Source organism: Bombina bombina, chromosome 8, assembly GCF_027579735.1.
Source record: "Bombina bombina isolate aBomBom1 chromosome 8, aBomBom1.pri, whole genome shotgun sequence".
Taxonomy (NCBI): domain Eukaryota; kingdom Metazoa; phylum Chordata; class Amphibia; order Anura; family Bombinatoridae; genus Bombina; species Bombina bombina.
In genome coordinates, this window is record NC_069506.1 from 300,009,201 (window position 1) to 300,021,392 (window position 12,192).

At 40.8% G+C, this 12,192-nt stretch overlaps 1 protein-coding gene across 1 annotated transcript in view; it reads right to left on the minus strand.

The window, feature by feature from the left end:
- Nucleotides 1–12,192, minus strand: part of LOC128639017 (PR domain zinc finger protein 10) — a 134,808-nt gene that overhangs the window by 18,731 nt on the left and 103,885 nt on the right. The window contains exon 11 of the mRNA XM_053691156.1: nucleotides 7,915–8,015. Coding sequence (XP_053547131.1) covers nucleotides 7,915–8,015 — 101 coding nt within the window. The remainder of the gene's footprint in view (nucleotides 1–7,914; nucleotides 8,016–12,192) is intronic.

Genomic DNA, 12,192 nt, shown 5'->3' on the forward strand with positions numbered 1-12,192 from the left:
TTTTTTTTGGGTTCAGAACTCTGGACAGCACTTTTTTATTAGTGGATTAATTTATCCACCAATCAGCAAGAACAACCCAGGTTGTTCACCAAAAATGGGCCGGCATCTGAACTTACATTATTGCATTTCAGATAAAGATACCAAGAGAATGAAGAACATTTGATTATAAGAGTAAATTAGAAAGTTGCTTAAAATGTAATGCTCTGAATCACGAAAGAAAAAATTTGGGTTCAGTGTCCCTTTAACTGTATAACATAAGGTATAACCATAAAAGACCTTCTATAAAAAGGTCTGTATTGAAAAAGGAAATTTATGCTTACCTGATAAATTTATTTCTTTTACGATATGACGAATCCACGGATTTCATCCTTACTTCTGGGATTTAACCTCCTGCTAGCAGGAAGTGGCAAAGAGCACCACAGCAGAGCTGTATATATAGCTCCTCTCTTCCCCTCCCCCTCCAGTCATTCGACCGGAGCTAGGAAGAGAAAGGAAAAGTCAAAGGTGCAGAGGTGACTGAAGTTTAACAAAAAAAATACCCGTCTTAGAAATGACAGGGTGGGCCGTGGACTCGTCATATCGTAAAATAAATAAATTTATCAGGTAAGCATAAATTTCCTTTTCTTTTACAAGATATGACGAGTCCACGGATTTCATCCTTACTTGTGGGATACAATACCAAAGCTACAGGACACGGATGAAAGGGAGGGACAAGAGAGGAACCTAAACGGAAGGCACCACTGCTTGAAGCACCTTTCTCCCAAAAACAGCTTCAGAAGAAGCAAAAGTATCAAATTTGGAAAATTTGGAAAAAGTGTGAAGAGACGACCAACTTGCAGCCTTGCAAATCTGTTCAACAGAAGCATCGTTTTTAAATGCCCATGAGGAAGCCACAGCCCTAGTGGAATGAGCCGTAATTCTTTCAGGAGGCTGCTGTCCAGCAATCTCATACGCCAGATGGATGATACTCTTCAGCCAAGAAGAAAGAGAGGTAGCCGTAGCTTTCTGGCCCCTACGCTTTCCAGAAAAAACAACAAATAATGAAGATGATTGACGGAATTCTTTAGTCGCCTGCAAGTAAAACTTCAGGGCACGGACCACGTCCAAGTTATGCAACAAACGCTCCTTCTTAGAAGAAGGATTAGGACATAATGAAGGAACAACAATTTCCTGATTAATATTCTTATTAGAAACAACCTTAGGAAGGAAACCAGGTTTGGCACGTAAGACCACCTTATCAGAATGGAAGATAAGATAAGGCGAGTCACATTGTAACGATGAAAGCTCAGAAACTCTATGAGCAGAAGAAATAGCAACCAAAAATAAAACATTCCGAGATAACAACTTAATATCTATGGAATGCATGGGTTCAAACGGAACCCCTTGAAGAACATTAAGAACTAAATTCAAACTCCAGGGTGGAGCAAATGGTCTAAACACAGGCTTGATTCTGGTCAGAGCCTGACAAAAAGACTGAACGTCTGGAACATCTGCCAAACGTTTGTGTAGTAAAATCGACAAAGCAGACATTTGTCCCTTTAAGGAACTTGCTGATATCCCCTTCTCCAATCCCTCTTGGAGAAAAGATAAAAAACTGGGAATCCTAACTTGACTCCATGAGTAGCCCTTGAATTCGCACCAACAAAAATATTTACGCCATATCTTATGGTAGATCTTTCTAGTAACAGGCTTACGTGCCTGAATCAAAGTATCAATGACCGAATCAGAGAACCCCCGCTTAGATGAAATCAAGCGTTCAATCTCCAAGCAGTCAGTTGCAGAGAAACTAAATTTGGGTGTTGGAAGGGTCCCTGAATGAGAAGGTCCTGCCTCAATGGAAGCTTCCACGGCGGCAGAGAAGACATGTCCCCTAGATCGGCATACCAAGTCCTGCGAGGCCACGCAGGCGCGATTAGAATTACTGAAGCCCTCTCCTGTTTGATCCGAGCAATCACCCGGGGCAGGAGAGCAAACGGTGGAAACACATAAACTAGGTTGAATGACCAAGGCGCTGCCACAGCATCTATCAGTTCGGCCTGAGGATCCCTTCACCTGGATCCGTATCTTGGAAGCTTGGCATTCTGACGAGATGCCATCAGATCCAACTCCGGTCTGCCCCATCTCAGGATCAGAGTGGCAAAGACCTCCAGATGGAGTTCCCACTCCCCCGGATGAAACGTCTGTCTGCTTAAAAAGTCTGATTCCCAGTTGTCCACTCCTGGGATGTAGATTGCTGACAGATAACGAGTGGGCCTTCACCCACCGAATTATCTTGGATACTTCTGTCATCGCTAAGGAACACCTTGTTCCTCCCTGATGATTGATGTAAGCCACAGTCGTGATGTTGTCTGACTGAAAACTAATGAATTTGGCCAAAGCCAACTGAGGCCATGCCTGAAGTGCATTGAATATTGCTCTCAATTCCAGAATATTGATTGGAAGAAGTGACTCCGACTGAGTCCACACACCCTGAGCCTTCAGGGAATTCCAGACTGCACCCCAACCCAAAAGGCTGGCGTCCATCGTCACTATCACCCATGAGGGTCTGCGGAAGCACGTCCCTTGGGACAGATGATCCTGCGACAACCACCAAAGAATAGAGTCTCTTGTCTCCTGATCCAGATCTATCTGAGTAGACAAATTTGCATAATCTCCATTCCACTGCCTGAGCATGCTCAGCTGTAGTGGTCTGAGATGAAAACGAGCAGACAGAATGATGTCCATTGCCGCCACCATCAATCCAATTACTTCCATGCACTGGGCCACTGATGGCTGAGGATTGGACTGAAGGGCTTGGCATGTATTTAGAATCTTTAACTTTCTGACCTCCATCAAGAAAATGTTCATAGATATGGAGTCTATTAGAGTTCCCAAGAAGGGAACCCTTGTCTGTGGAATTAATGAACAATTTTCTAGATTCACCTTCCACCCGTGAGTCCTCAGAAAGGACAGAACCATGTCTGTATGAGACTTTGTCAGATGGTAAGACGACGCCTGGATCAGAATATCGTCCAGATAAGGCGCCACTGCAATGCCCCACGGCCTGAGAACAGCCAGAAGGGACCCTAGAACCTTCGTGAAGATCCTGGGTGCTGTGGCCAACCCGAAGGGAAGAGCCACAAACTGAAAATGTTTGTCCAGAAAGGCAAACCTTAGGAACTGATGATGATCCTTGTGGATAGGAATATGAAGGTATGCATCCTTCAAGTCCACGGCAGTCATATATTGACCATCCTGGATCAATGGCATAATTGTTCGAATAGTCTACATCTTGAAGGATGGGACTCTGAGAAACTTGTTTAGACTTTTTAGATCTAAAATAGGTCGAAACGTGCCCTCTTTTTTGGGGACCACGAAAAGATTTGAGTAAAACCCCTGCCCCTGTTCCAGTATTGGAACGGGACGAATTACTCCCATAGTAGAGAGGTCTTTTACACAACGTAAGAACGCCTCTCTTTTTATCTGGTCTATAGACAATCGTGAAAGAAGAAACCTCCCCCTTGGGAGAGAATTTTTGAATTCCAGTTGATACCCATGGGCCACGATTTCCAGTGCCCAGGGGTCCTGAACATCTCTTACCCAAGCCTGGGCAAAGAGAGAAAGTCTGCCCCCTACTAGATCCGGTCCCGGATCGGGGGCTGCCCCTTCATGCTGTCTTGGTAGCAGCAGCGGGCTTCTTGGGTTGTTTACCCTTGTTCCAAGCCTGGTTGGGTCTCCAGACGGGCTTGGCCTGAGCAAAAGTCCCTTCCTGTTTAGCGGAAGAAGAGGAAGAAGAGGGGACTCCTTTGAAGTTCCGAAAGGAACGAAAATTATTTTGTTTACCCCTCAGTTTAGCTGTCTTATCCTGTGGCAGGAGATGACCCTTACCTCCCGTGATGTCAGAAATGATTTCTTTCAAGTCAGGCCCGAATAGGGTTTTTCCTTTGAAAGGAATAGCCAAAATCTTTGACTTCGATGACACATCAGCAGACCAAGATTTTAACCATAACGCTCTATGTGATAAAATGGCAAATCTGGCATTCTTAGCCGTAAAATTTGGGCAATTTGAAAGGTGGCATCTGTAATAAAAGAATTAGCCAGCTTAAGAGCCTTAATTCTATCAAAAATATCCTCTAAAGGAGTCTCAGTCTTAAGAGACTCTTCTAATGCATCAAACCAGAAGGCCGCCGCAGTGGTAACTGGTACAATGCAGGCCGTTGGTTGTAAAAGGAAACCCTGATGAATAAACAGTTTCTTTAGAAGACCCTCCAATTTCTTATCCATAGGGTCTTTGAAAGCACAACTGTCCTCAATAGGAATAGTTGTACGCTTAGCCAGGGTAGAAATAGCTACCTCCACCTTAGGGACTTTTTGTCCCGGACAGTGTCAGATATGGGATACATTTTCTTAAAATTAGGAGAAGGTGAGAACGGGATACCCGGTCTGTCCCATTCCCTCTTAATAATCTCCGAAAATTCTCTTAGGAACCGGAAAAACATCCGTGTAAGCAGGTACCTCTAAGTATTTGTCCATTTTACACAATTTCTCTGGTGGCACCACAATAGAGTCATAGTCATCCAGAGTCGCTCAAACCTCCCGAAGTAACAGGCGGAGGTGTTCAAGCTTAAATCTATAACGTCCGAGTCCGTCTGAGGTAACACACTTCCCGAATCGGAAAGTTCCCCCTCAGACAGAAGTTTCCTGACCCCCAAATCAGATCCCTGTGAGGGTACATCGGAAATAGCTAACAAAGCATCAGAGGACTCAGTATTCACATTGACTGCTGTCCTGCTACATTTGCCCTGTAACACTGGCAACTTAGATAATACCTCTGTAAGGGTAGTTGACATAACTGCAGCCATATCCTGCAAAGTAAATTAATTAGACGCGGTTGAAGAACCCGGCGTCGCTTGTGTGGGCGTTAAAGGTTGTGACGCTTGGGGAGAATTTGGTGGCATACCCTGATTCTCCTCAGACTGAGAATCATCCTTAGCCTTAAATAAAATTTGAGTTTTGTCCCTTTCAGTACATGAGGGACAAAAAGTAAGAGGGGGTTCCACAATGGCATCTAAACACATAGAACAAGTGATTTCCTCAAGTTCAGACATGTTAGACTAGTAATAGCAATAATAGTCGTTCTTAGCTTTATTTATTGACCTCTTAAGGCAAAAAAACATACACAAAAAAACTTTACATAAAAAGTGTACTGCGCCTTTAAATAATAAAAGCGCAAACATTTTTCTGTTATCCTTAAAACAGCATTTTTGGCAATAAAAATTGTTTTAATGTGCCCAAAATATTCTAATAATATTGCACCGGCTTGCTTAGATGTGTAAAAAGCAATAGAAAATAATTTAACAGTTATGACAAAAAACTCTGCTGTGCCGCCTACCTGCCCCCGGAATACACTGCTGCTACTTAGGAAGCTGTGAAGACCCTTTGAATGGTCAAACAAGTTAGGCCCCACCGGAGCCCAGGACTTTGCTGTCTATGCAATCTGGGTGAAACTGCGCGTCTGAGCGCATGAAAATAGGCCCCGCCCCTCGTGGGCATAACACTAGCCGTTACAGAGACCCGCATGGGTTGCAAACCCCAAACATGTCGCTAGTAATAAAACATAAAGCCATATGCCCCTCTTACACAAGCATGTCCCAATATCAAGCCTCACTGCCTGACAACAAAAAAACTATACACCCTTAGGTCAGAAAAAATGTATGACGTTTTTTAGCCAGCAACCGCATCTCCCAGCGTTCAGCCCATACTAAACATTATCATAAGTGATATTAGACACATTTAGCAGATAATATAAAGGGAATTCCAGGTACACCATTACTCTACATGTAGTGCATACTGATTTACCCTCCCCCGATAGGGAATAATGTCAGCCTGTTCTGATGTATCAAGTCTCCCCAGAAACAAATGACTGAACATACCTCAATGCTGCTTGTAGCATGACCGGGTTCTCCAGACTGAAGATGTTTCTTTACACTACCTTCAACTGCTCTGTGGGAACCAGCATGGATCTTAGATAACATTTGCTAAGATCATTAACATCAGGGCAGAAAAATAAAATGTCTTCACTCCTCTTAGGAAGTAATAGACTGACGATTTCTCCCTGAGGAAAAAAGTACTCTCTGGCACCATTTTAAAATAAAAAACTTTTTGATTGAAGAATCTAAAACTAACACCTCCCTTTACCTCTTCCTATCACTAACACAGGCAAAGAGAATGACTGGAGGGGGAGGGGAAGGGAGGAGCTATATATACAGCTCTGCTGTGGTGCTCTTTGCCACTTCCTGCTAGCAGGAGGTTAAATCCCACAAGTAAGGATAAAATCCGTGGACTCGTCATATCTTGTAAAAGAAAGAGGCAAGATGCAAAACCCATCAAAAATATATGATAGGGCGGTCTGAACACAAGTGCAATTAGACACAAGTGCACCTCTGGCATGCGGCGGGAAACTATTAACCCCTGTTCTGTAGTAGGGCAGGAGCACTTCTAGGTGTGATAGATGGCCACATCTATCATGGACCTATAGAAAAAGAAAATACAGAGTGACCAACTCTGGTTTTCTATAACAGGGGTAGCAAATATGTTAGAAATTAAAGCAAAGACAACCTCAATATTTTCTAACTGCTTAAAAACCACCACTACTTTTACTCAAGAGATTGATGTGGACACAGCTAAACCCCAATCCTTTCTTGCAGGGAAAAGTACCCATCAAAGGAATCAATATCTTCAGACACCTCCTCCATTGACAGAGACAAAGAGAATGACTGGGGGTTATGGGTAAGTAAAGGGACACTTAACAGCTTTGCTGTGGTGCGCTTTGCCTCCTACTGCTGGCCAGGAGTGAATATCCCACTAGGAATTGGAAGGACGTTGTGGACTCTCCATGTCTTAGGAAAGAAATCCCTGCAATATTCAGCAGCTAACAGCTACCAACACTCTTACTAAGAGGTTTACATGGACACAGCATTAACCCCAATCTCATCTTGAAGGGAAGCTACCCAATTAAAGGACTTTAAACCAAATTTCTTCACAGCACCATCTTCGCCTACCTCCAAGTTACAGAGGCAAAGAATGACTGGGGGAGTATGGGGAGTGGGAGTGATACTTAAAGTGCCAGTAAACCTAAAAAATGTTATATAATTCTGCACATAGTGCAGAATTATATAACATTATATTAGTGCTAGTTTTTTATTACATAATATATCCGCTGATTTTTTTTTTTTTTTTTTTTAAAAAGAGGGTTTTCCAGACCCGCCCTCTGTGCTCTACTGAGCGGGTCTGGTTTTCCCTCAGAGCGCATCGGGCCAGCTGTCTAGTCACAGCCCGGCCCGACCGTGCCATTACATTCAATGCAGCTCACTCCTGCTCTGTCTGACATCAGGAGCGAGCTGCATTGAATGTAATGGCTCGGTCGGGCCGGGCTGTGACTAGACAGCTAGCCCGATGCGCTCTGAGGGAGAACCAGACCCGTTCAGTAGAGCACAGAGGGCGGGTCTGGAAAACCCTCTTCTTTTTATAAAAAATCACCAGATATATTATGTAATAACAAACTAGCACTAATATATTATTATTTAGGTTTACTGGCCCATTAATCTTTGGCTGGGGTATCTTTGCCTCTGCCTGGTGGCCAGGTGTTGAATTATTCTCAACAGTAATGAATGGAATTGTGGACTCTTCATGCCATTGGAAAGAAATTTAAATGATCAAAAATAAGAATTCCTAAGACCCGTTCCTCTTTTGTTAAGTGTCATGGTTTACTACAAACGGGATGGAAGATTATGATGATCAAAAACAAATCATTGGAAGTTTGATCTTGAATATTCACTTTGGATTACTTTCAGGTGAAAAACAGAACCCAAGACTATGTTGCTCAATAATATTTACTTTGCTTAGTGTGTTTCTAGATACAGTTGGAGTTTTTACCTTCACTTGGCTGCTATGTACAGGAGTAACCGGAGTGCCCATTGATGCTTCTGCAATCACGTACTGCCCCTGGGGTAAAGTCATCATCTGGATCTCAGAGGCTGAAGAAGAAAAAAAGATAAGGGGAGATTGTGGTAAAGAGTACTGTCTCAGTTATGGCAGATGTCAAATCCCTTTTGATCCTACCATATTCTTATTTAACAAGCCAGTAAAACAGATTTCTTAAAGGGAAAAACAAGCTCTTCCAAATGTTACTTAACCCCTTAATGACCGGACCATTTTTCAATTTTCTTACCCTTAATGACAATGGCTATTTTTACATTTCTGCAGTGTTTGCGTTTAGCTGTAATTTTCCTCTTACTTGTTTACTGTACCCACACATATTATATACCGTTTTTCTCGTCATTAAATGGACTTTCTAAAGATACTATTATTTTCATCATATCTTATAATTTACTAAAAAAAAAATGATAAAATATGAGGAAAAAATGGAAAAAAACACACTTTTTCTAACTTTTACCCCCAAAATCTGTTACACATCTACAACCACCAAAAAACACCCATGCTAAATAGTTTCTAAATTTTGTCCCAAGTTTAGAAATACCCAATGTTTACATGTTCTTTGCTTTTTTTGCAAGTTATAGGGCCATAAATACAAGTAGCACTTTGCTATTTCCAAACCACTTTTTTTCAAAATTAGCGCTAGTTACATTGGAACACTGATATCTTTCAGGAATCCCTGAATATCCCTTGACATGTATATATTTATATTTAGAAGACATCCCAAAGCATTGATCTAGACCCATTTTGGTATATTTCATGCCACCATTTCACCGCCAATTGCGATCAAATAAAAAAAATTGTTGACTTTTTCACAATTTTTTTCACTAACTTTAGGTTTCTCGCTGAATTTATTTACAAACAACTTGTGCAATTATGGCATAAATGGTTGTAAATACTTCTATGGGATCCCCTTTGTTCAGAAATAGCAGACCTATATGGATTTGGCATTGCTTTTTGGTAATTAGAAGGCCGCTAAATGCCGCTGCACACCACACGTGTATTATGCCCAGCCGTGAAGGGGTTAATTAGGGAGCTTGTAGGGAGCTTTTAGGTTTAATTTTAGCTTTAGTGTAGTGTAGTAGACAACCCAAATTATTGATATAGGCCCATTTTGGTATATTTCATGCCACCATTTCACCGCCAAATACGATCAAATAAAAAAAAAAACTTAAATTTTTCACAATTTTAGGTTTCTCACTGAAATTATTTACAAACAGCTTGTGCAATTATGGCACAAATGGTTGTAAATGCTTCTCTGGGATCCCCTTTGTTCAGAAATAGCAGACATATATGGCTTTGGTGTTGCTTTTTGGTAATAATAAGGCCATTAAATACTGCTGCGCACCACACTTGTAATATGCCCAGCAGTTAAGGGGTTAATTAGGTAGCTTGTGGGGTTAATTTTTAGCTTTAGTGTAGAGATCAGCCTCCCACCTGACACATCCCACCCCCTGATCCCCCCCTGACCCCCCTCAAACAGCTCTCTTCCCTCCCCACCTCACAATTGTCACCGCCATCTTAAGTACTGGCAGAAAGTCTGCCAGTACTGAAATAAAAATATTTTTTTTATTTTTTGGCATAAAGTCTGCAGTGATAGATCCCCCCTTACCCCACAACCTCCCTGATCCCCCCTTACATCTTTCTAACCCTCCCCCTCTGTCTATATGCCGCCATCTTGGGTACTGGCAGCTGTCTGCCAGTACCCAATTTGCCCCCCAAAATAGTTTTTTTTTTTACTTTTTTAATATAAAATAAGTTTGCTGTAGTGTAGCTGGCCCCCCCTAAATAATATTCAACCCTCCCCCTCCCAGATCCCTTATTAAAGAACAAAGATGCCACTGCATCTAGATCGATCTTTTTTTTTTTTTTTTTTATGTGCTGTGAATTTTGCGTGCGCGCGCACGAGCGCGCACCCGCCCCCCCGCCTCCCCCCGCCGCTACCGCCGGAACCGGCAGAAAATCGGAAGACTTAGAGATCGGTTAGTAATTGTAACCGATGGGTATATATTGAATGATATCAGCACAACAAACAGCCACTGATTGTGAAACATACATAGCCGATGCAGATTGGGCCACAGAGTGGCCCTTTCTGCATCGGTATGTAAAATGGGGGATTGTAGTGATGCCTCAATATTGAGGCATCACTACAATACCTTGTAAGCAGCTGGAAGCGATCAAGATCGCTTCCAGCACTTCAGACAACAGAGGACGTACCAGGTACGTCAACTGTCATTAAGGGAAGTATTTTCTATGACGTACCTGGTACGTCCTCTGTCTTTAAGGGGTTAAAGGGATACTAAACCCATTTTTTTTTTCTTTCGTGATTCAGATAGAGCATGCAATTTTAAGCAACTTTCTAATTTACTCCTATTATCAATTTTTCTTTGTTCTCTTGTTATCTTTATTTGAAAAAGAAGACATCTAAGCTTTTTTTTTGGTTCAGACCTCTGGACAGCACTTTTTTATTGGTGGATGAATTTATCCACCAATCAGCAAGGACAACCCAGGTTGTTCACCAAAAATGGGCCGGCATCTAAACTTACATTCTTGCATTTCAAATAAAGATAGCAAGAGAATGAAGAAAAATTGATAATAGGAGTAAATTAGAAAGTTGCTTAAAATTGCATGCTCTACCTGAATCATGAAGACAAATAAATTCCTAGTCATTACAAAAAAATTTACAAATTTCCTTATCTCAGGAGTGGAATCAATAAATAGTTTAAATCGTATAACGTGTGACTGGTGCAAAAATGTAGAGATCTAAACACCAGAACAAGAAATGTCTAGTTTTAGACCCTAAAAACTAATAAGAAGAAGAAAAGAGAACCTTGTGTGCACGCTACTCTTAATAGTAAAGAGTATCAAATACATATAAGTATAATACCAAATAAGAAGATATTTAATAGATTTATACCATAATATAAATTCACATTTAATAACATTTAGGTTCATTGATAAAAACACAATCAGTATTCATAAAAATACCCAATAATTGGAATCTATATAAATCAAATATACAAAAAGGTCAGAACTATAATTAAAATGTTAAAAGTTCAGTGATATACAAAGGAAATTTCATAAATATAGCATCCAGAGTCTGGAAAAAATAATATTTGTAAGGACTGATCTTAACATCAAAAAGTTAATCCCCTTTAAAACACTTTCAAGAGACTCCTGTTATCCGTGTAACGAAAAAGCAAATAAGTTCCTGGGAGTACTCACAATGCTTGTATTACCGATTCTCCATACCTCCATGTGTGGTAAATGGCTCTGTAAGTCTGTCTTTCCCAGCTACACGCTGTCTGTTTAAGCTGCCCAGCTTCACATTCAGCTTGCAAGGTCCTTCGATACTGCTCGATTGGCGTCATTCCAACTCAGCGTTATGAGTATGGTGCTTTCAGCCTTTCTCAAGGCTAGAGGCGTAATGTAAGATTATTCTTTTATTCTTCAATTGTAGTTTTATTTAGATACATTCATCTTTATGCCATAATATATGAACATTGGGTTATATGAAAAAGTCTGGTATAATGTTTGGTAAACATATATATTTGTAATATTTAATAATCTTACGCTTCAATAATGTTATGCACTTATAACCATTGCAACCTTCTGATATTGTTTTTATATGGTAACTTTTTGTAATAGTATATGTTTTAATATATTTGTATTTATGGAGATACAGCCTAGAGGAGTCCTTTCATATAGAGCCTAGAGGAGTCCTTTTCATATATGACATTATTGAAACATAAGATTAGTCCCAATATTAAAAAAAACATGTTGAGAGTTCATGATCCATTACTTATGGGAATTACTCTTTCCTACCACTAGGAGGAGGCAAAGATTCCCTAAGCACTGATAACAGTGATTTCCAGCTTTAATAAAAAACAATAAAAAGCTCAAATATGAATAAAAAAGCTCAACCGGTTTCGGCAGACACAGCTGCCCTTTTCAAGAGCAGTTAAAATCACTATGAAAAGAGCTTCTTTTATTCATACTTTGAGCTTTTTATTGGATTTTATAAAAGCTGGAAATCACGGTTACCAATGCTTCAGGTGTTTTCTGAATAAAATCTCCAATTTCTTCAGGTATCCCTGCGAGTATGTTCTTAGTACAGGCTGTTTGCTAAGCTACATTGCACTAATGTTGGCCTTTTCTTCTGAGGTTTTCTGCTGAGACCTGAGATGGGAGAAAGAGGTTTGGCAATTCCTTTGTGAA